Source organism: Sceloporus occidentalis, unplaced genomic scaffold (assembly GCF_023333645.1).
Source record: "Sceloporus occidentalis isolate IW3139 unplaced genomic scaffold, rSceOcc1.0.p SCAF_9, whole genome shotgun sequence".
Classification (NCBI taxonomy): domain Eukaryota; kingdom Metazoa; phylum Chordata; class Lepidosauria; order Squamata; family Phrynosomatidae; genus Sceloporus; species Sceloporus occidentalis.
In genome coordinates, this window is record NW_028316989.1 from 47044368 (window position 1) to 47069442 (window position 25075).

General features: G+C 45.4%; 1 protein-coding gene across 1 annotated transcript; it reads left to right on the top strand.

The window, feature by feature from the left end:
- Window positions 1–11528: 11528 nt before the first annotated feature.
- On the top strand, window positions 11529–18474 carry LOC149307455 (uncharacterized). Its single transcript, XM_089539204.1, has 3 exons — window positions 11529–11912; window positions 15805–15930; window positions 16254–18474. The coding sequence occupies exons 1-3, from the start codon at window positions 11554–11556 to the stop codon at window positions 16255–16257; spliced, it is 489 nt and encodes a 162-aa protein (XP_089395330.1). The 5' UTR covers window positions 11529–11553; the 3' UTR covers window positions 16258–18474.
- The last annotated feature ends 6601 nt before the right edge of the window (window positions 18475–25075 follow it).

A 25075-nucleotide genomic window follows, 5' to 3' on the forward strand; every position in this document is an offset into this window, starting at 1 on the left:
TGCCAAAGAGCATTCCAAAATGTTTTTCTCTGTTATTCTTGTTTTTAATGCCTTGAATCCCACAAGGTAGTTGCGATGTGGCAAAAGAGCAACGGCAATTTAGTTGTAAGGATTTGCAGCCTGGTTGTTTTGCACATGAAAAGCACACTTGAGCGCCTCTGCACATTTATCAGTGTTGCTGAAATACATTCATCTCAATAGGTTTTTTTAAAATAGAAAATGTATCACCAGCAATATGGCTGGAATTGTGTTGGAATAGAGAGCCAGCATGGCATAGTGGTTTGAGCATTGGACTACAATTCTGGAGACCAGAGTTGGAATTGCCGCTTGGCCATTTTTTCAGCTGTTTTTGTGTCAGTTTCTCCTCCTACTTTCCCCCTTTGTCTTGGTTGACTTCTTCAATTGAGTTGGAAGTTCGACAGAAGTTTGCACTAAATTAGCTCAGCAGAGCGAAAGGAAAAGAGGGGGCCCAGATTTGGGCAAAAACAAGCTGCTGCAACCTTTATGTCCCCAAAAGGAACGCTGGCTCCATTGCTCAATGCACTAATGCAAACGAAGCAAACAAGGATGGCGGGCTGAGCAACCCTTTAGTCACATTTGGCAACAGGAAGAGGTACTTGGAGATCATTCTCAAAGCAAGTGCACAATTCAATCCTTACAACTCATATTGAAAGTTCCTAGCTAACACGGTGTTACTCCACTGGTTCCCCAGTGCCAAGCTGGCAACTTGTAATTTGCTAAAATCTTGCACATGCCCACTAGAGTCTCCTTGGATTGCCCTGGGGTCAGCACCATTATCACCCTTACACTTTGCACATAGCCAGTGTACAATGAGTAACGCATTAACAGCTCATGCTTCCTCTTTTGCCTTTATCAGCCTCTCCTAGCTTGTGTCTCCTTCCTGGCGAATACCTTTGGTTATCTTGGCCAGACTGTGATGTGGCTCGGCCATGCGTTTCTCAGTTTTTGTCTTTGAAATGTTGGAAGATATCTGCTTGCATTTTTTTCGCCCCAGGGTTGTGTTGCTGTGATAAAGGAAAGCAAACAAAACTCTGACACCTCTAGTAGTAATCTGTTTGTCTGATGCCTGATTTCCTCCATGGCTGTAACACATCTGCAAACTTTTCTCTCCTACCACGACTAGCTACACTAACATACCTGCTCCAGCATAATGCACAAACAATATTCCAGCCGATATGTTTAATTTTGCATCACCTACAGAAGAAAGAAAAATATGTTTTGAAGGCAAGTGGGCTAAAAAACCCAAGCAAACAGGAATAGTCTGCAGCTTGGATAGACAGAAGGCAGATTGGGAATATCTTCGTTCTGATAGATCTCTGCAACAGATTGTTAGATTCTCCCTGTGTATCCAGTAGTAACTGGTGTGTCCAGTAATAAATACTCATGCACACACTGCTGCATACCCTCCAACCTTTCATAGATGTAACCCGGGACACGTCACTGAGAAACATGAGAGTGTGGTCAAAAGGCTGTGACTAGACAACGAATGTTATTAATAAGGAAGAATACACAAAACTAATATGTTAAGCAGAAAACCCAGGAATTTATGTACAAAGTTTAGCAAAGCCTGGAAAGCAAATCAAGCAAATGAACCTCCTGAGAGAATAAGACTCTGCCTCCACTGTCCCCCTGAGTGAGGCTTTATCTGCACTGCAGAAATAATGCAGTTTGGCCTCACTTTAACTGCCATGGCTCCATGCTATGGAATTATGGGATCTGTAGTTTGGTGAGCTATTGTCTATCAGTGAACTCTGGTGCCACAACTAACTACACATCCCAGGTTTCCATGCCACTGAACCATGGTAGAATAATAATAATAATAATAATAATAATAATAATAAATTTTTAATATGTTGCCGTTTCCCCAAAACTGGGACTCAGGACGGCTCACAACATTAAAAATATATATATATAATGAAAAGCATACAAAGCGGAGCCAAACTGCATTCATTCTGCAGTGTGGAAACATTTTGAATTAACTAAGTAGAAGCTATTTGAAGTAAACTGAGGATGGAGGAGAAAAATGGGAGGAGAAGAGAGAAACTGGGACATTTTAAACAGCTGAGAAAGTGAGAAGAGAGATGGTTTACCAGGAATGTCCCTGCCTGCCAAATCTGGACAGTTGCAGGCTATGGTATATGTATATATGTTTTGCTTATGTGTTGGACTATTTTTCAAATGGCATCTGCTGTAAAACTGTTGCTGTTGTTGTTGTATGCCTTCAAGTAGTTTACAACTTATGGTGACTATAAGGCGAACCTATCCTGGGGCTTTCTTAGCAAAATTTGTTCAAAGGGGGTTTGCCAGTAAGGCACTCTGTTCTTCAACAAATGGTTACTGACTTTACACATTCAGAATTAAAAGACAAATGCTTCCATCTTTCTGTCATCCTTCTATATGAACAGCCACTTTTCTAGACAGGTTCCATCAAGTGCTGCCTGTCTTTCTGAGCATTTCGGTTTCTGCAAAGTGTATTAATAAAACATCGATACAGCAGCTTGGGCAGCCGTTCCAGATGAAATATTAACCTCTCCGCAGCTTTTGTATCGCTCAATGAAGCCTTTTCTTTCTCTGAGGCTGTATGTACCAACCAAAAGCATGCTCAAATGTTGTCTTCTGGTTTATTTATTATTGTGCTCCCTTTTTTGTCTTGCAAATGTTGGTGCTTTTTGAAAGACTTAACTCGGGCCATTTTTTGTTTTGAAGGAAATGCAAGCTGCCTTTCCTTCAAAAGTAGAAAGGGCTGGCTTTCTTAACCATCTGAATGATATAATCTGCTTGCATGAACTTTCGTCGACTCGAATCTACTTCCTCAGATGCATGGAGCCGAGGGTCCAGGAATGGACAGCTTTGTGTGAGAATAGCAATAGAAATGCAAAACTTGTGGGGACTGCGATGAGGTGACACAAGTTCAGTTTTAATGGGAAACATCTGACAAAACCAATGCGGCAGAACAGTAAAGAGGAGGAAATGAAAAGAAAAAAGAGCATTATAAAGAATGGAAGGAAGGACAAAACACAAAGCTTGCATGAATAATGTCAGGAAAGCTAAAGTTCAAAATGAACTCAGACTGGCCAGGCATGCAAGGAGAAACAAAAAGGGGTTTTTCAAACACGTTCAAAGCAAGAGAGTGATAAAAGCGATGGTGGAACCGCTGCTCAACAAGCGTGGCAAAATGCTAACAGATTGCAACCGGTAGATACCCATTTTGCTTCACTTTGCCCCATCTCCAGAAGAAGACTGCATGCTTCCATGCATTAATAGAGACCTCATTTGGGAGTTAAAGTATTAAGGTGGTTTAGTAATATTACACTAAGCATTAGGATCATTTTCTTTTATTGCTAGCATTCCTTTTTTCCTCGCTTGGTCTCTGCTGAATTCTGCTGTCCTGGGAACAATTGCTAATGTTTTGTTGGTTGGATGTAGCTAGGATTTTAGGAAGGGGGGGGGGGTCCAGACTAAGTGCCACCATTATAATGGGGCTTGGGTGCGGCGGCGCAGCAGCACACACCATTCATTTTTGTAATGGAAGGGGGTTCCGGACCCCAAGAACACCCCCCCCCTTGGCTACGTCCCTGGTTGGTGTCCATCTAAGATAGTTCCAGGATAACACAGCCATGGTGACGTTCATCATTTCATTTTGGGGAATACTGGATTAATTTTAATCTGATCTGGCAAGTGAGAATAAAAAGCCCTCATATCTACTTCAGGCTGGATAAAATCCCATGCAGAACTCCATAAACAAATAGATAGAAATAGGAAAAGATAGGAGCAAGGACAAAGGAACATAATCAAGGACTTTCTGTTTTTTCCCAGTTGAAACCGCTCCAAGGTCTTAACCACCTTGATCCAGCATTTGCACATGAGCAGAAAAAGTTAGAGCAATGAACAATGATGGTATGCTCCCTCTGCGGCACGCTCTCTTTTGTTCAGCTAATCTGCCATGTTCGCCTTTGCTTTCCTGCCTTCTGGATGAAGTAATGCCAGTCCCATTGCTATAGGAACCCTGGCACTGGAAAAGGGAAGGGCTCTTCCAGAGAGGGACTGCTGCCACCCCGTGGAAAGCGGAGCAGAAGCTCATTTTTCCCTTCCTACCTTCTTGTTAACTGACTTAAGTTGGCTCCAACTCATGGCGACCCCATGGATAAGACATCTCCAAGACCCCACATCCTCCATTGCCCTGTAGATTCAGGCCCATGGTCTTCCCCATTGAGTGCATCCGTCCAGTGTATGGTCTTCCTCTCTTTCTACTGCCTTCTACCTTTCCTAGCATTATTGTCTTTTCCAATGAGTCGTGCCTTCTCATGATGTGGCCAAAATACGACGGCCTCAATTCGATCATCTTGGCTTCCAGGGAGAGTTTGGGCTCAATCTGTTCTAAAGCCCATTCGTCTTGTTTTTGACCATGATCCACGGTATCCTAAGTACTCTTCTCCAGCGCCACATCTCAGATGAGATGATTTTCTTCTTATCCAGATCTCTCCATACCACCTAAAAAGGCTTCTCTGAATTTTTCCGTCTTCCCAAAACAGACAAAAAATTGGCCAAACTGTCATCCAGAAGTGACAGTACATCACTTTGGGGGCTCTGAGATGCCCTGCTGTGGCCTGCCAGGTGGGCACAGAAAGGGGGGAAATGCCCCCTGCTATGTTTGCAATTGTCCAGTCTGACAGATAGTCTTAAAATTACTAGTTTTCTAAAAAGTGACCACAACAAATGTATAAGCCACATTATTTCCTACATTTTCCAGGTGGGGATAGATAGTACACCACGCTACAAATTCTCCTGGGACCTCAGGAAAGAAAAACATAGACAAATGTTACACAAAGATCTGACCATATTCTGACGTCTGGAAGCAAGACTGGAAATTATCTCGGTCCGGAAAGATCTTAAAGGATTATTAGATCAGAGGCGTACATGGATCTGCCCTCTCCTGGCAAAATGTGTCATTGCAGAACAATTGATATATTCTACTCATCAGTTATTATTATTATTTTATTATATCCCGCCTTTCTCCCAACATAGGGAACTCAAGACGGCATTCACTGACCAGCTTACAAAATTCAAATACAGTATTGACATACGATACCCCATTTAAATAAATGCAGATATGCAGTAAAAAGAAGAGCAAAGCAATTTCCATTAGAAGACATTTCCAGTTAGTCCAGTTTCCTTGGCAGTTAAAGTGGTGTCAAACTGCATTATTTCTTCAGTGTGGATGCAGCCTCAGAGACCCATGCGCTCTCTCTCTCTCTCTCTCTCTCTCTATATATATATATATATATATATATATGGAAGTAATTTCCATGGAAAACAATGAGACTTGCATGAAAGTAAATGAAATTGTAATAAACCATATTATTATTATTATCCCAGGTTTTCTTGTGCATGTGTGCATGTCTTGGAAAAGGAGGACAGCTGGTCAACCCTTGTAGCAGCTGGTTCCTCCCATGTCAGTGGCAGTGAATCCACTCCAGGGCACCCTGTAAAGGAATTATTATTATTATTATTATTATTATTATTATTATTATTATTATTATTACCCCGTCTCTCTGTGTAACACAACTGGGGCAGAACTATACAAGGTGCTGATCTACTTTCCACAAATCGGTTCAGAACGTGGAAAGCTCCTTGAAAGTTACCCAAAAGTTGGAGCCAACTTGATGGCACACAACATCATCATCAACAGCAAAATTTAGCTTCAGGTGTCCAGAATTTAGCTCGCACTAGTCTTGCTGGGGAATAATATATATATATATATATATATATATATATATATATATATATACACACACACACACACACACACACACACACACACACACACACACACACATATTTGCAAAGTACATGCACCTCTTCTGATGCTCTCATTTTCTGCCCTGGATGAGAACCACAGGTTCAGCAATTGACATCAAAGATAGTCGGTGGTAAGGAAAGCAAGTCCTGTCTGGAAAGGTGACAGGAAAATAATTCCTTCCTAGCCGTCAACATACGTGTCAGAATCCAGGCACGTCGACCGCCGGCTTCCAGCACATCTTCCAGACATCTTGGAGCATCACCTGCCTGTCAGCGCCTAACCTCCTAATTCCACCTTTACTTGCTGTGTCTCATTAGTGTTGCCCCCTTCCAAAGCAGCATCTGCTCCCCTGCATTTGGTAACAGCTTGGAGCCAAGAGCGGAAACAGGTAGACGCGCTTTAATCATACGGTTCAGTTTAGCAAACGAAGCTGTCATAGGGATGTGAGGCCATTGCTGGCCAGCAGCTAGTTCACACTGGCTTTTTCCAGCTGCCGTAAATAATCTGTGACACATCCTCCAAAATTGCGCATATGAAAACAGAGACCCGTGTGGTCAAGCAACATCAGAGTGTGGTCGAGATGGCAAACTGTTATTAATGGGGAAAGGCACACAAGCTAGAAGAGGCTGCAACGGTTTGCTTTTGCTTGAGCCTCCTGGGAAGGGCAAGGCTACTTCCCTTCCTCTCCGCTCCCCATTGAGTTCATTGAATGCAAAGGGACTTTTGCACTTTTAACTCATTTTGCAGCAACTGAAGTAAGATAAGGACAAAGAGTAAGAGGGACATTTTAAAAGCAGCTAAAAGAAGTGGGGCAACAGAGAGTTTATTGGGACTGCTCCTGCCAAATCAGGACAGCTGGAAGGTATGCTTTATTCTTTAAGGCAGCAGCCGCACTGCAGAAATAATCCAGTTTGACACTACTTTAACTGCCATGGCTTAATGCTATATAATTCTGGGAACTGTACAGTCGCCTTTCCTTTTTCAGACCTCCTTGCGAAAATGAGTTTCACTTATATTCAAGCCTCATTGGCTTGAATATACACAGGTGCACGCCACAGGCACATGCCCCATTCCTTCTCCATCTGTTCCTCCCTTGCACATAAGTGAGGGACGTGAGTTCGAAGACCGCAAGAACAGAGGGAGGACTGTAGTTTGTTTTGGCACCAGAGTTCCCTGACAGAGAAGGCTAAATGTCTCACCAAACTACAAATCCCAGTATTCTATAGCACTGCGCCATAGCGATGAAAGTGGTGTCGAACTGGATTATTTCTGCAGTGCGGGTGCAGCCTGAGAAAAGTGCTCCAAATCTTACGTCAAAGGATGTCATTGCAGAAAGTTCTTAGCAGGTGAAGAGGTGACACCTTGAAAATAATTCAGTTGCAACTCTGGTGACAGGTGTTCCAGATCCTGCCCTTCAAGGGAGCGGCGCTTGGTATCCTCATTGCCACTTCCCAGTGTTGTTACTTGAGTAACAACAGAGTAACTCAGAGCTTCAGTCCGATGCCATTGTAGCTCAACCCAGCAGAGGGCAGTGATTCCTCATCATGCTCACTTGTATATGGAGTAACTATGAATTCAAAAGAAATCTGCTCTGAAGTCCCCTTTGTTTGTATTTTCACCCGGTCCACATTTTCTAGACTGTTCATGGGCTGGATGCATTTTGTGCTCTAGAACCCGCACACTGCCAGGCCACTAGGGATGCATTTGGGAGAGTGAACACCTCAAAGACCTGGAATAGCTACTAAGAAAGATCAAGGAAGAAAGTACAAAGGCAGACCTATGGTTGAACATAAAACAAAACCCACCATTAAAGTGTTCACAAAGAAGCATTAACATGCATCTTTTTACTTTTGGGATTTCAGCAACAATGCATTTCCGATGTCACTTTATTTGCGCAATTGAGTGTGATAATCTTCCGCGCAATTACTTGCCATTTTTACTTTATTCACGGGATGCTTTAAATGTGCTTTAATCTCTCTTTAATGCTGAAATTAGCCCCAGTGTGATAAACTCCTACAACTCTATGGCTGCATCCGCACTACAGAAATAATCCAGTTTCACACTACTTTACCTGCCATGGCTCAATGCTAGGGAATTCTGGGGCTTACAGTTTGCAACAGCAAGTACATTTCTATGCTGCTTACTGATGTACTAAGTGGTTTACAAAGTGTAAGAAGGCTGAATGTCTCACAAAACCACAGTCCCCAGAAGTGCATAACAATGAGCCACGGCAGTTAAAGTGGTGTCAAATCGGATTATTTCTGCAGTGCGGACGTAGCCTCTAAGAAGGAGGAGGAAAAGATAAGAACATTTAGGTGGGCTATGACTATTGACCTTCACGGATGTTCAAGCGCTCAAACGCTTAAGTGGAAAGAGACAAGAAGACTGGAGAGGAAGCTATTTGAATGAAATATATTCCAAAAAGGAGCAGCTTTCATCTCTGAGCCTTGGCACCTGCAGTGAAATCAGCTATCAGCGCCGTGCCACATGCGCCCGTCCTTTCATGCTGAGAGGCCAACGTGGCTGACAGCAGGTAGTTATCGCCCGACAGGTTCTTTAGAGCAAGTGGCATTTGAGTCCCCTCTCTGTCCTTCAGAGATACTGTCGCCAGGATTAAGTTTGACGCTGGAAATATCTCAACTGGCATCTCAGGGAAGAAGAAAGCAAAATAAAAGCAGGCCTAGTGAATTGCAGACACCTGCTGGCTTACGTGATGGACTGGTGGTCCCAGTGGTCTGTTTAACTTCTTTACTGGTGAAAGATATTGCAGAGGCTTCCATTTTCCAGTTGGGGACTTGGAAACGCCATGCAAAAGGCCCCAAGCCCAGGGTTTACGTTGGGTGTAAAGTCACAAATGGATTTGGGGCTGCCCTGGGAAAAGAGGGATGGAATGGAGGCCAGAACCATAGAAAAGGTCCTGCCTCTTGCATCAGGTGTAATGGGACTCTTCTCCAGGCTGCCTCCATTTTTCCAACCCTTGGGTTCCTCTCATTCACCTTGGCCTTTTCAGATCCCTCCCATAGTGACCTCTTTATACTAGACAAGTGGCTGCACTGATCGGTGAACTCAATGGGGTAAAATGTGAGTAGTTCTCCCCATATTCAAAGATATAGCTGTGTTAGCCTGTAAAATCAGTATGAGGATTACATCCAGGGAAGTAACAGTGCCACTGTATTCTGCTCTGGTCAGGCCCCACCTGGAATATTGTGTTCAGTTCTGGGGCTCCACAATTCAAAAAGGATGTTGAGAAACTGGAGCCATGTGTCCAAAGGAGGGAGACTAAAATGGTGAAGGGTCTGGAAACCATGAAGCCCTATGAGGAACGATTCAGGGAGCTGGGGATGTTTAGCCTGGAGAAGAGAAGGTTAAGTGGTGATGTGATAGCCCTGTCTTAGTATTTGAAGGGATGTCATGTTGAGGATGGAGCAAGCTTGTTTTCTGCTGCTCCAGAGACTAGGACATAGAGCAAAAGAAATTCCACCTCAACATTAGGAGGAGCTTCCTGGCAGTAAGGGCTGTTCGACAGTGGAAGACACTCCTTCCTTGGAGAGAGATGAAGCAGAGGCTGGATGGCCATCTGTCGGGGATGCTTTGAGTGAGACTTCCTGCATGGCAGAATGGGGTTGGATTGGATGGCCCTTGGGGTCTCTTCTAATTCTATGATTTTATGATTCTATGATCTTTGAAACTAACTGAAAGAAAGAAGTTGGCAGCGTGTGGTTTCTTAGACTGCATTTGGCGCAAATGCATTTGGTGCATTTCTTCAGATGCCTCTATGAAAGCTCATGCTGCCAACTTCTTTCTTTCAGTTTGGGCCCAAACAAACAGGTCAAAATAAAGCTGCTTCAGGTCACTTTGGAGGTACGCTGTTTAAATGACACACACATCTTAAGAGGCCAGAAGCTGCACCAAAGCTGCGCTCCAATCCTTAGCACTGGAACATGGCTTTGGCATGGCTTCTGGCCTCTTTGGACGCATGCAGCATTTAAACAGCATACCTCCAAAGTGACCCGAAGCAGCTTTCTTTTGGCCTGTCTGTTCGGGCCAAATATAAGGGGGGGGGGGGGCGGGTATAAATGAAAATGATGGAAGTGGTGTAAGGTTCTGGTTTTGGGTCACTTGCGCCAGGAACAATTTTGCAATTGACACGTGGACTTGGCACATTTTGGAGAAAGTAGAGCGGAAGCCATTTGGTTCGGAAGCAGAAGAACCGGTTTGGGGACTGAGCAGCATTCCTCCAGATCTGTTTTTCTTTTCAATGACATGTACAATTTGTCACTTTTGTTCCTGTTACATGCCTTGGCTAGTCTGTCCTTCCGATGCCAACGCTGCCACTCCCCAATGCGATATGCAATGCCTTTGGATGATGCAGTTCCTGGGGGCCATAAATATAATAGATATTGACGAAGTGGAAGGTGCCCAGAGGACCAAGAGGACTAAAGGTCTGGAAACCAAACCTTATGAGGAACAGATTAGGGAGCTGGGTATGTTTAGCTTGGAGAAGATACACTGCTGAAATAATCCAGTTTTGAGATGGCTTTTAACAGCCCTGGCTCAGTCCTAAGGAATCCTGGGAGCTGTAGTTTTATTGTGGCCCCAGAGCTCTCTGACAGAAAAGGCTGAATGGTCAGAAAACTACAGTTCCTAGAATTATCTAGCATTGAGCCAGGGCAGTTAAAGCGCTCTCAAGATGGTGATTTCTGCAGTGTGCTTTGGACCTGAGATAGGAGCTCAGCTACCTTTCAGTACCTGAAGGGAAGTCATGCAGTTGGTCTTCTTCGATCTGATCTGCATTGGAGAATGTGAGCCTACATTGCGGAAATAATGCAGTTCGGCACCCCTTGAACTGCCATCCTCCAGGGATTTGTAGTTTGGTGAGAGAAAGGGAGAGGCAGCATTGCCTAGTGGTTTGAGTGTTGCAATACGACTCTGCAAACCTGGCTTTGATTCTCTGCTTGGCCATGAAACCCACTGGGAGACCCTGGGCAAGAAGTCACACTCTCTCAGCCTCAAGGGAAGGTAATGAGGGCCAAACCTGGAAGGAAAGGGAAGGGGTTTTAGGGGAAATCTATGACTGGTCTAGGGAGAGAGGGAGGAAGAGAGGAAGGAAGGAAGAGGAAGAGGGAGGGAGAGAAGGGAGGAAAGAGGAAGGAAGAGGGGAAGGGAGGGAGAGAAAGAGGGAGGGAAGGAGGAAAGAAGAAAGAGGAAGAGAGGGAGGGAGGGAGGAAGGAAGGAAGAGAAGGAGGGAGGGAGAAAGGAAGAAAAAGAGGAAGAGAGGAAGAGAAAGGAAAGGAGCATCCAGTCTTTTAGCAAAAAGGTATGACTGGTCTAGAGAGGAAGGAAGGAAGGAAGGAAGGAAGGAAGGAAGGAAGGGGGGAAACCCTGTCTCTAGTTAAAAACCCCACCCCAACCAAGCCCCCTCCCCCCGAAAGCCTGGGCTGGGCCCAGGAGGCCTAGATAGTGGTCTAGACAGCAGTCCTTGCCAAGAGGGTCAAGACTAGTGCTGAGGCACTGCAATGCACTGCTAGGCTTTGGCTGGACTGAGGGGAGTCCGGAGCCCTTAAAAAGCGGCATGGAATCGGGTTGGCTCTCTCAGGTGCCGAGGCCCCGCCCCTCTCCCTCGGCTCCTCCCCCTCCTGCTGCTGCTGCTGCTGCTGCGCCTGGATCCTGGCTGCGGAGGAGGAGGAGGAGGGCTGGGCTGGGCTGGGGGCCTTGCCTGGGTCCCTGCCGCCATGGGCTGCTGCTGCTGCTGCTGCCGCCGGCCCTTGTCCTCCGGGGGGCTGCTCCTGGCCTACCTCCTGCTGCTGCTGCTGCTGCTGCTGCCCGGTCCTTGGCCGTGCTCCTGGGCGGCGCCCCTGGCCCTCTCCCCCGGACCCTCCTCGGCCGCCCAGAACGGCACCCAGCGCCAAGGCAGCCCTGCAACCGCCTCTGCCCCGGGGAACGGCAGCCTCTCGGAGCCCCCTCCCCGGGGACCCCGGGTCTTGGCGGGGCTCCTGCCCGAAGGACTGGCCCTCAAGGCCGCCTGGGCCGCCGCCGCCGCCGCAGCAGCAGCTGCCCTCCTCGCCTGCCTCCTCCGCAGGAGCCTCCGCAGGTCAGCCCCTCCGGCAGACAGACCTCCCTCCCTCCCTCCCTCTCCATCGTCCCCTTCTGCTCTTCCTTCTTTCCTTCCTTCCTTCCTTCCTTCCCTCCCTTTCCCTCCTCCCTCCCTCCATCCCTCCCTATCTTTCCTTCCTCCCTCCCTCCCTATCTTTCCTTCCTTCCTTCCTTCCTCCCTCCCTCCCTATCTTTCCTTCCTTCCTCCCTATCTTTCCTTCCTTCCTTCCTTCCTTCCTTCCTTCCTTCCTTCCTATCCTTCCTTCCTCCCTTCCCTCCTTCCTTAAACAGCTGCAGGGCCAAGGCCTCCCTCTCCTCTTTTGGGATCCTCTCGATGGCCTTCCTGCCCTTCTTCTGCTAGAGAGGCCAAGGGCTGTTCCTCTGGACTTCAGGCAACAAGGGTCTGCCATTCTCCTTTCCATCTGCAAAGACCCCCAAAGCATCCCCTGGAGCTGCATCTGGCCCTCAGTCTTCCTCCCTCAAGGCCCACTTTTGGAGCCCTCCAAAGACGTCTGTCTCCAGGGGCATCGGGTGGCAGGGTCTGCAGGCCCTGAGGACTAGAATTGGGACCACTTTCAGAGAACATTTGGGGGGCACATGAGAGTCAAAAACGCACACCCAGAAACATGTCCCTCACAATTCAACACTCTTGTTATGGGGGGGGGAAATCACACTGGAGTTGCTGGTTGTTTGGGGTTTGACTGTTTTCCTCTCCCTGGTTTCAGGAAGCATCTGCAAGGGAGAGGATCCTCTTTGCAGATCTCTCTGGAGACCAGTCCTAGGCTTTTCCTGAAAACAGGATTCTTCCCTTTCTCTCCAAATAGATAGAAATTGTTCGATTAAGAAAGACAGTAGTTGAAACTGTTGCTTCAGCATTTGGGATGAAGGTTCCTATAGGAAACAGTGGCAATTTGAGGGCCTCTAAACCCACTGGGTGAACTTGGGCAAAGTCACACTCTCTCAGCCTCAAGGGAAGGCAATGGCAAACCTCCTCTGAACAAACCTCACCAAGAAAACCCCATGATAGTTTAGCGTTAGAGTCACCATAGGTTAGAAAAGACTTGAAGGCACACAACAGACACACAAAGTGCCTTGCTGAGCTTGGACAAGTTACTTTTTTGGACTATAGTTCCCAGAATGCCCTCCAGCCAGTTGGCTGAGGATTCTGGGATTTGTCTTCCAAAAGAAGAGGCCACATTGCCAAGCTCCGGTGCGCAGGACAGAGAGCGCAATGCCCCAGCTTTCTTGGTTCATTGTGTTCCAGGGAATCTGCCTCTCTGGGATGATTCATTTCTTTTGTTGTATCGGAAAGGACAGAGCAGGGCAGGTGTGCGGAAGGAGGCACAACATGTTCCTGCCAACCCGGAATTGGAAAGCGACAGTTGTTTTTTCCACCTCTGGCTAATGATTTGTCATTTGTGGTTGTGTGGTGTTGTGAAGAGTGGAAAGCCTCCCTTGCCCTCAGCTATGATGGGCATTGCGATGAGACAAGATCTGGGCAGCCACATTGTTCCTTCCTCTGATTTAGTCACTATCTTATTCTCTCCTAAGGTTCTCTCCTATGGTCCATTTCTCTCTTCTCTCTCCATTGAGATCCAACTTGTCCTCCTGTAATGTTTAGGCTCTTCTCCCTCCCTTTCCACTCCAAGTTCATAGATTTATTGAAGCTGTGGCAAGGAGAATGAGTTTGGCGTCTCTGTATGGCAGGCTCTCACTCCAGAATGTGGTACCACAGCAATGAGAAGGATGGATCAGATCTTGAGACTTTACTTGTTGGGTCAACAGCAGAGCCTTTTAATCCTTAAGGCTGTTTGACTAAGAATAGATTTAAAGGCTCAAGGGCAGCCTGAAGAGCTGGCTAGTTTTGGACGAATGACCCAGTCTGTCACATGGGAGAGCGCAAGATCCGGAGCAGCTTCTCTTCATGTGACTTGGAGCTTATGGCCAAAGCTGCTGCTCCTGGAGGAGAAAGGCTTATCTTGGCCATATAGAACCCTAGAGTTTCAAGAGACCCCAAGAGCCATCCAATCCAACCCCATTCTGCCGTCCAATCACTCTCAACAAATAACCATACAGCCTCTGTTTAAAAGCCTCCAAAGGAGACTCCACCGCCCTCCAAGGCAGCATCTTCCACCATCAAACAGCTCTGACCATCAGGAAGTTCTTCCTAATGTTTTGCTGGAAGCTCTTTTCCTGTAGCTTGCATCCGTTGCTCCATATCCTAAGTCTTTGGAGCAGCAGAGAACAAGCTTGCTCCATCCTCAATATGACATCCCTTCCAATATTTAAACAGGGCTATCATGTCACCATTTAACGTCTCTCCTCCAGGTTAAAGATACCCAGCTCCCTAAGCTGCTTCTCAGAGAGCTTGGTGGCTTCCAGACCTTTCACCATTTTTGTCACCGTCCTGTGGACACTTTCCACCTTGTCAATATCAATCTTAAATTCTAGTGCCCAGAACTGGACACAATATTCCAGGTGAGGTCTGACCAAAGCAGAATAGACTGGTACTGTTACTTCCTTTGATCTGGACACCACCCTCCTATTGATGCAGCCTAGGATTATATTGGCTTTTTAAGATGCAGCATCACACTGTTGATCTTGTGGTCTTAGACTCCCAGATCCCTTTCGCATGCATTATTGTCAAGCCTAGTGTCACCCAGCCTATATATGAGCATTTCATTTTTTCCCTGCCTAAACATAGCACCTTAACATTTCTCCCTGATGAAATTAATTCTGTTAGTTTTTACCCAGCTCTCTAATCTGTTAAAGTCATTCTGAATTCTAATCCTATCTTCTGGGGTATTAGCTACTCCTCCTAATTTGGTGTCATCCGCACCATATGCTTAGCCTACTCCTCTCATCTCCCTCCTAGCTGTCTTCTTACTCAGTGCTAACCGGATGCCCTTTCAAACTACACGTTTCTAGCATTTTGATTCCACTTTAATTGGTGCCCTGGAGTTTGTAGTTTCCTACGGCTGGCAATTATGTGCTTTTGTTGTTATGTGCTGTCAAGTTGGCTTATATTGACCCTATGAATAAGACGCACCCTGTTATAAACAGCTCTGCTTAGGTCTTGCAAAAGCAAGGATCTCATCTAACACAATATCAGAAGGTGGTATGCATCCAGGTGAGGGGATGTTTAATGGTACCTGTTATGGAAAATAGCAAAAACAGACCTCATTTAGCATTTGTGGATTTATGCCCCAAGGTAATGAAAACAAGATATATTTTGTCCGCAGCAGTTCTGAGTCTTAAAAGCCGACTGCAACAGTTCGGTCAATGTTAGAGCAAGACTGGAGCAAAAGATTAGAAGATCTTTCTATGGAGAGAAGTGTGTTGAAATTGGACTTTTGTGCCCCATGTGTTGCACCTCTTAAATTGGTGCTGTCTCAGGAAACATAAGATGGAGCAGACTTGCTGTCTGTTCTTCCAGACTCCAGGAGCCAATAGGTTTCAACGCCAGGGATGCAGAATTTTGGCTGAACTAGTCGTGCCAGAACTACAGGTCGAACTACAGGTGGTTTGTGAGTGTTGCAAGTATTCCATGAGATACAAAGGTACCTGGTTTTTCAAAGCTCCCTCTCACAAAGGAGAGGGTCTGGTGTCAGTTATTGAGTCCCTTTTCTTCCCAGCTGTCCTCCTATAATGTTTAGGGTTTCTCCTCTGGTCCATTTCTCTCTTCTCCCTCCCCTTCCACTCCAAGCTCATAGATTTGTTGAAGCTGTCGCAAGAACAATGAGCTGGGCATCTCGAGGTCTATATTCCCTCTTTGGCAAGCTTTCACTCCAGAAAGTGGAATGAGAGTGGAAATAAGGTTAAAGATGTCCTCGGTGTCAGGCATTAGCAATGTTAAGAACATTGTTTTTTCTCCATTTACCTGTTTGCAGCCGGAAGACGAAGAAAACCCGCAAGTATGACATCATCACGACACCAGCGGAGCGGGTGGAAATGGCGCCCTTAAATGAAGATGAGGACGATGATGAAGATTCCACAGTGTTTGACATCAAATACAGGTAATGAGGTCAGGAAGGTTGTGGTGAATGGTGGGAACCAAAGGTGGCTGGACTTCCGAATTTCAGGCTTAGACCCTGGTTTAAGCCCTGGGAGCGAGGTGGAGTCTCCTTCTTTGGAGGCTTTCAAACAGTGGCTGGATGGCCATCTGTCAGGGGTTTCTTTTATTGTATCTTTCTGCACGGCAGAATAATGTTGCATTGGATGGCCCTTGCAGTCTCTTCCAGCTCTATGATTTTGACATCTGACTGCACCAATTGTAATTGTAGTTAATTGTAATAATGCACACTTCTCTAATTCCACTGTATCTCTTTTTCTCCTTCAGGTGAGGCACTTGCCCCAGTGGCAAAGATGAACTGGAGAATAATTTGTGTCAATGAAATTCAAACGTTCCACTCCTCCAAATATACATGAAATTGACAGATTTGGCAGCAAGCAGCTGTGCATCCCAGACTCTCCAGCTGCGTCCCTGGATCCCGAATTAGCGCTGGAGGATGCTTCCCTTCTTGACTCTGCTTTTCAGACCAGGGAATATTGCGTTGGATCCATAATTAGGTTTGCAAGCCAACCTCAACCCCTAGAAATAGGAGCACAAGCTTTTGTTTGAAGACTCTGAGACACTCAGTGAATTCTCTGCTGGAAACATTAAATGGGGGTTGGATATTTTTTTTTCCTGCTGCACCTAAGAAAAGTCTCTGGGATTCCATGGTTCTGGCCAGCAAAAGCATTTGCTCCTCATGTGAATGTTTGGGACTGGTGTATGAACTGTGGTGAAATGGTGGGGCTCTCCGACTGGCGTTGGCGAGAATTTTCTGTTGGTTTGGTTTTCGTGAGACGTAGGCAACTCTGACAGTGATAACAATTGCACTATAATAATCTATTTTGCAATAAGTCTCCCTGGTTTCTTTCCAGAGAGAGGGAGAGATCTTTCCAAAGCCTTCCTGTTGGATCAACTCTAGGCAGCCAATTTATGATGAAAGGAAATACGTTTTTGCAACTTCTTACTCCTAATTTCTATGTGTCTTTGCAACTCCCTGCTCCTCTTTTCCTATTCTGTATCAAACTGGACCTTACAGTAAGGCAAAGCAGCCAAAGTGTGGCACTCTAGATGATGATGGACTGGAACTCCCATCAGCCCTAGCCTTCACAGATGAGAGTGAGGGATGCTGGGAGTTGTGGTTCAGCCATATCTGGAGGGCATGGGTTGCACATCTCTGTGTTAAGAGCTTCAGTGCATGTATGAATGAATGGGTTCAGTTTGTTGCAACCTCCCTGTTCTCAGATATTGTATTTTAGGACAATCAGCAGTGATGCTATTTAGCTGTGAGACGAAAATGTTGCTTTATCACCATTGTGTGCTCCTGTTCAAAGAACCTTGTTCTCAACCAAAATTGAGCCAAAAAGCACAGAAACCTCTCATTTTGGTCAGTTTGTTTGGTGAGTTGGTCACTTTTCTCCCTATTTCTGGAGAAGAAGTGATGAGAGTGTTGGTGTTAATCCTTTTGTTAATGTGAAGTGACTTCTTGCCCTGTTGAATTCTAGCAGATGGGCGTCTTGCCTTCTGGCAATGCATTTAAAAGTTGTCAGGGTGGCTTATATCTCTCTGTATTCTTGCTTTTGTTACACGATGGTGAAAAGTTTATCATTGTAAAGGTTCTCCACTGAAACCGTGTTGATTTACTAATGTGAATATTGTTCCCTCCTCCATACTCCTTGCAATCCTTAAGTCCTCTCCAAAGATCCAAACCACAAGAATACAATCACTGAAAAGTAAAACGATGAAAGCCAATTTTTAAAACACACACATACACAATAGACTAAAATCACAACACAGGCTAAAGATCTGGGTACATAAAGATGTTACAATTTCCCCAAAGGCTAGGAAAACTGGCCTTCCCAGGAAAGGAACTATTGCAAGTGGGGTGCCACTGTGAAAAAGGACCTCATCTGTGTCCAATGTATTTATGGAAGCTGTGGGACATAAAGCCAAACATTTGACAAAGAATGCAGTGCCTTGGCATTCTCATCTGAGAGACATCCTATCCCAACTCATCTGAGAGACTTCCCATCCCTAACCTTGAGATGACCATAGTATATTTGGACTGTAACTCCTTTTATCACAACGATCAGTTATGAATAATGTGTGTTGTAGGCCAACAACAGCTGGAGACCCCAAGGCATGAAAGATCCCCTTTTAAACACGAGTGCCCAGATAACACTATGGTGCCTTTCGTTCTTCAAGTACAGAATTAGCATCTCTTATGCCAGCAGCGAATACTTTATTTCAGTGAAAAAGTGAAGATGAGGTGACCTCAAATGCTACATCAATGTTCACTGATAAGGATAACAGGATTCTCATGAAAAATGCAAACACTTGAGGCTGCACATGATCTGCAGCTTTCTCTTGACAGTAACCGTCTTGACAGCCTGAGTTTGCCTTAAACCATCTAGGTTTCCGTTCTCATTGCCCCTCTAACCTTTTGCAGTTTAGCTCTTTGTTCCCAGAGGTTTTCAGCTGGATTTTCTCTCTCTTGCTGCATCATGTTTTTCTCAGAAACAAAGGTGTTGAACTTTGGGAATAGCCAGCAACGTAGCTCTGATATTCTCCCTTTTCTTTTGGAACAGGGGAGGTTTTAGGGATGTATGAGCAAGGTGTGTCCGAGGTTAACCTCCCCCAGGTCTCTTTGAGTGTTGGACTCATAGTCATACTCTGGGGACCATTCCTGGCTTGACCATGAAACCCAGTGGATGACCTTAGGCAAATCACACTCTCTCAGCCTCAGGGGATGGCCATGGCAAACCTCCTTTGAACAAATCTTGCCAAGAAAACCCCAAGATAGGGTCGCCATAAGTCAGAAATGACTTGAAGGCCCAGGACACACACAGACACAGGAGGATTCCTACACCTGCATAAATTTCTGCATGCATGTCAACAGGCCTCAGGGTGGGGCAGGTTATCACCTTTTTGGACGACAACTTCTAGAATGCCCCCCACACCAGCCAAAGTTTGCATCTCTCTGTTTAGACCCTGCCCTTCTGCAAGTACCAGAACGATGTGATGGAGGAGAAGAGAAACATGAAAGTCGCCACCGCAGGAAAAGCAGTGAGCAGAAATAAAACAGAGAATGTATATAAAAGCACGCCTGAGGGTTAAACATAGGGACATACCCTTAGAATCTCTTCCTTGTTATCATCTCATGTCTCTTGGCTCAGAGCTAAATTGGCTCTGGAAGCAGTCAAAGGAGCCTGGATCAATTGAATTGCCTCCGCAAGGCAGTTTGCTGCAGCTCAAATGGCGCTCAGCCATCGGATCAGGGGACCAGAAGTTTTACAGGAATATTAGGGAAACACACCTTTCCAATTCTTCCCTTTCTTATTTCTGCAGGTGTGAACATCTCCTGATGCCCCATTAGCTAACAAAACCAGCTTTCCTTCAGAGAGACTCTTTTGGCTGATAGGGCTTCGTCTTCCTGATTTTAACTGCAGACATTTCCTTTCTTCATGGCAGCCTAACAATTCATCACTGTTCACTTAGAAAGTAACTTTTTAAAAAGGGAAGACCTATGGTGGACATCAGCAAAGCCTGTTGCGGTTGCTTATTGAATAGAGCCACAGAGGTCATTCTTTGCAATACATTTTTAAAATGTTCTTTTACATTTTACAAGTTCTGGTAACATCATGACTAAAGGTGCATGTACCCTGGAATAATAATGCAGTTTGTCACCACTTACTTCTATGGCTCCATCCTACAGAATGCAGGGATTTGTAGTTTGGGGAGGCACCAACACTCTTTGGTAGAAAAGGTCAAAGGTCTTGTAAAACTACAAATCCCGGGATTCCATAATATGGAGGTGCAGCACTTGAAACACTGTCAAAATGTGCCGTTTCTTCAGGGTAGATGCACCCCTAGGAACAATTCCTAGTAACAAAATCCCAGAGGAGCAGTCATTTGTCCCACATGAGACTAAGAAATGGGGATCGCTCCTGGCGAATAGCAACCATTGCTAGATCACACATATCACTCTGACCTTTCGATGGGAGGAGACGTATTAGTTATGATTTTCAGTATTGTCCAGTTTTGCAAGCCTTCCCCATGAACTGACAAACGTCTGCTCCTCTTTCTGCCCAACCTCACCATCATTAGTTTGAATTAGGGAAAACACAATGACATGAAGAACGAAGAGCCGCAGGGCTCAGTCTGTTTTATTGTGTTGGAAGAAATAAAAAGGGTTATTTTGTGCAGATTTTGGATACGAGCAATAGATAGTCATTACGTAACCTTCAAATTGTTCAATCCTGGCGGAGTCACAACATTTGTCTAACAGAAGTATTTTGTTCTCCCAGTCAAGAAGGCAGCCTTTCAAGACTCCCTGTCCCACATCTTCTGAAGGCACCTTCTTCTCTTCTTGGCTGTGGACTTCATGCTTCCTTGCAGCCATGAATAAAACTTCACGAACACAAGCAGTTGTAACCACAATTCCTTGTGCGCACAGGCACACTTGACCAGCTTTCCCCCAAGCTTGGACCTTTCATATGGCCTGAACTACAACTCCTACAATCCCCAGCCAAGATGTCCAAAAAAGGACAACAGGGTCCACTTGACAAAATGGACGCAAAGTGAACCGTTGCGGACCGATGTACGCTTTGTGCAAACAGAGCTAAACAGTGGCATAGCTGGCTAATAAGCAATTAATTAGCCGAAAGAGCTCTCTCCAGATAACGAAGAGAACAAAGAGATTTCCCCCCCCCTCCCCATATGCGCTCAGGATTGCTGTTCCTCATGAGGAGACTGCTGATTTGGAAGCGGTTGGAAGCGAGTTTGAGCAGCAAGGAGTGCCGGGAGGAACATCAAGCTGTGCCTGTTTAGCAAGCTTTAAAAGGACACCGGATCTGCAAAACCCTCGCTTTCTTAATCACTTTTAATAACCTAATTTGTAAACGATGAGATGGCTTCATTCTAGGGGTGGAAAATTGGCCTCCCCAAGACCTGGTGCCACTTCTGGAGTATTTAAAAGATGGGGGAGTCACATAATAAACCAGTGTGTCGTAGGGTTTGAATGTAGACTATGACTCTGGAGACCAGGGTTCAATTCCCAGCTCAGCAATGGAAACCCACTGGGTGACCTTGGACATGTCACACTCTCTCAGCCTCAGGGGAAGGCAATGGCAAACCTCCTCTGAACAAATCTTGCCAAGAAAACTCTGTAATAGGGTCACCTTAGGGTTGCCATAAGCTGGAAACAGCTGGAAGGCACACAACAAGAAGCAGCACCAGCACCAACTGTAAGACATAGTTCATCCTCCCACCCTGAGGCCTTGCTATTCAACAACAGAACAATATACAGATTAACATGGAAATCACTCCTCCATACCCAGAGTCACAGAGTATACACACACACACACACACACACACACACACACACACACCACTCTCTTCCATGCCAGTATTCTCTGAAGATGCCAGCCACAGATGCCGACGAAACGTCAGGAATAAACTCTTCTAGAACATGTCCGCATAGCCCGAAAATCCCACCGAAAACTATGGATGCCGGCCATGAAAACCTTCAACTTCACACACATAGTTCACTTTGTGGTAGGGATGCAACATAGGTTTTGCAAGGAGGCAATTCCCTCCCTTGTCGTTTTCTGGTCTGGAAACTTTACTGGGACCCTTTTGAGCGAAAGGAACCCTCTGAATTCCTGCCTTTTGGGCATCCAGGTGATCCAGTAGCTCTCAAATGCCAGCTCCTTGGGAGTTTGTGCCCCATCAGTGCCATCATATGCCATCCTGACCATGGCATCCATATTCTGATCATCTCAGAAGAGAAGTTGTCATAGCCGTCGGACATGAGACTTGCATTTCCTTCTCGGGCAAAAGCAACTGCAGCCTCTCTTAGCTTGTGCATTCTTCCTTATTAATACTTTTTGCCATCTTGTCCATACTCTGATGCTACTTGGCCGCATGCGTCCTGGTTTTCATCTGTCAAACCAAGAAGGATCAGACCTGGGAGACCACCAGGGGATGCTATGTGGGCTATTTTGAAAGGAAGGCAATGGCAAACTTCATTTGAATCAATCTTGCCAAGAACATCTTATGAGTGGGATGCTGTTAAGTTGGGTCAACTGGAAGGCACAGAACAGCAACAAAGCAAACTTGCATCCTTGTGGGAAAAATATATTAAAAATGGAATTGGGGCTTTTAGTGTAACTATAGTTGAACCAGAACTAGGACTGCAGCTCCCAGAATCCCCAGCCAGCATGACTGCTGGGTGTTGTAGTCCAATAAAATGGAAAAGCAAGGATAGAAAGGGGTGAATGTTTAGGCGGCGTTTTCATTTTTAAATGAAGTGAGCATGAGAGCTTTTGGGATTCGAAGGGGGATAGAAGTTGAGTGAAAATTGAGAGCAGGAAATATAATAGCAAAAGGAGGGCAGAAAAAATAAAAGGATGGAAGAAGAGCTTTCAAAGAAAAAGAAATCTCTGTTTTTCTCTCTCGTGCGCATTCTCCATGCTGCAAACCTATTTAACTTTCTGCAAGGATGTTATGTGTAAAATCTCAGCTGTCAAATGTCAGAAAAGGATGGCCTAGCCGAGATTTGCGAAAGAAAGCCCTAATTGGATGGCATTCGATGGTGTGAACTGCTCCCTCTTTCCTCCCACTCATTTCTTTGGTCTTTCTTTCATCTCCAAGATGTTCTTTTTCACAAGAAACCTCCCTGAATCTTGTTTCTTCAGCAGCTCAGATGTCCTGGAGGGCAGTGTGTCTGGTCCAGGGTTTCATCTTAACTTCGAAGGAGCTATCCAACATGCAGAACGTATGTCTGCATCCGCACTGCAGCAATAACCCAGTCTGACACCACTTTAACTGCCCTGGCTCAATGCTATGGAATCTGGGATTCATAGTTTTGTGAGATACAAATCTCTGGTTTCAATGGGAGTTAAAGTGGGAGTGGGAAATCATCATCTGGAGCCAGAAGCCTTTCTTTATCTCAGGCTGTATCAACAATTCAGAATTAATGTAGTTTGACACCACTTCAACTGCCATAGCTTCATGCTATAGGGTTCTTGGATCTGTAGTTTTGTGAGAGATTTAGCCTTGAGTCCTGGTGCCACAACAAACTACAAATCCCAGAATCCCATAGCATTGAACCATGGCAGTTAAAATGTTGTTGTTTCTGACTTATGGCAACCCTAAAGTGAACCTATGATGAGAGTTGTCTTGGTAAGATTTGTTCCGAGGCGGGTTGCCATGGCCCTCCTCTGAGGCTGAGAAAGTGTGACTTGCCCTAGTGGGTTTCCATGGCCAAACCAGGATCCAAACCCTGGTCTCCAGAGTCCTAGTCCAATGCTCAAACCGCAATGCCACGCTGGCTCTTAAAGTGGTACAAAACTGCATTGACAACATAGCAGCAGCCTTATTCCTCTCCATCCTCCAGGTAAGATGATCTCTGTCCTCCAGATGAGATATGATTTGAGGAAATCTGCTTTAAATAACATACAAGAGGTCGGTTCAGAGACAGCTAGAGACTCATGCGGTTCTCTACTACTTTAATGGCCTTCTCAAGAGAAATGGGGGGGGATGCCGCAGAGAAATTAATGTTGCCGTGATCTGTTTCGCATTAAAATCCCATAAAGGAAGGATCGTTCCTTTCCCCCCCTCCGTAATTATCTCCAAAACTCACGCAGGCAGGAGATAATGAAAGATCTCTGGCATTAATCTCTTCTGCGGCCAAGAAATAATTTCTTCCCCGCCGCCGTCTCGTTCCCTCGCCATCCCTAATTGCGCTTCATTTCAAATGCACAATTAGCAGAATGACTTGGTCCAAAAATACATTGCGACGGCTCACCTTCTCCAGGGCTGAGTTGCCCTGTCAAATTGGGAGAGTTTTCATCCTGGTGGCATTTTTGGTCTTTTGATATGCGAAATGTGTCATCTATTCTGGGGATTTAAAACTAGCGGGGGGGAAAGAAAAGAAACTTTTCATTTAAGATATGGTATAATGGGGCTTCCAGTTCAATCCAGTACCAGCAAACGGGGAGACTGAACTGGGGTGAGCAATGTGAAGCCTGCATGGCCCCAAAGCTGTTTTTGTAGCTGCATTCAGGATGCATGTGAACAACAGAGGTTCAAACCGGATTCATCCTGGATTATTTTCACAGTGTGAATAACTCCTTTGAATGCAAAGGGATCTTGTAGCACCTTTGAGACTAATAGAAAGAAAAAAGCTAGTAGCATGAGTTTTTGCAGATTTGAGCCTACTCCTTTACTCCATTCTTGTGAGTATAGATTTTTAGTCTCTTTTTCTATAGTCTTTAAAGCCTCCTAGCAGCATAAAGCAATCTGATGAAAGGGAGAAAAATTAAGAGGCTGAGCTATGATTAGTTTTATATTCCCTTCCTCTTCTTGGAAACTGGTCCGACTCGCTTTTCAAGGTCTAGTGTTTAAGGCCAAAGTCAAAGCTACTATAGTTAGCAATGCTTCTGACAAGGAAACTCCTTTTTCCAAAGTCTTATTATTCCCATCCAAACTCTTTTTCCTCCTTGTTCTCTGTCTAGTTGGAAATGCTTTTTTAAGTGGCATCAGCCTGGAAAGGATGCTGAAGGAGGGCTAGAGAAACATAGACTTTTGGTGTTGCATCACAGCAGCGCATCTGCAGAAAACAATGCAATAAAACTGGAGCTGGAGAGGAATGGAATTCTACTCCAAGCCAGGCCTACTGTATGTTCCAGAATTCCTTACTGAGTGTGTATGAACAGCAAAACAGAGGGAAGGGGGGAAAGCAGATTAGTGGAGGGTGGAGGTAAATAAGTCAGATTATCCAATGACATTGGACTAAACTCCCAGAAGAATTGCCAATGCTGGGAGATGCTGGATGCTAACCACTCTGAAGGGTTGCATGATGTTCATATATGATGATAACTGATACCCTTGAAAGGAACTTAATCTGTGGCTCAAAGATGCCTCCTGTGAGACATGAGACCCTTCTTAAGGCATCTTCTGGCCTCAGAATACTATCTCTGAGTTATCTCCGTAAGGTCACCCTCTGCTTCTTGGGAGGGATGCCAGTCTCTTAAGGAACTGGTCCTCTCTCCTTCTCTCTCTTGGTTGCTATAGGAACATAGAATGTGCCATTCTGGAAGCCCTGG

What these genes read in the sequence shown, in the direction of transcription:
- LOC149307455 (XM_089539204.1), top strand. Translation starts at nt 11,554, where the DNA reads ATGGGCTGCTGCTGCTGCTGCTGCCGCCGGCCCTTGTCCTCCGGGGGG. An exon ending in CTCCGCAGGAGCCTCCGCAG is followed by an intron (nt 11,913 to 15,804) that starts GTCAGCCCCTCC and finishes ACCTGTTTGCAG; the next exon opens with CCGGAAGACGAAGAAAACCC.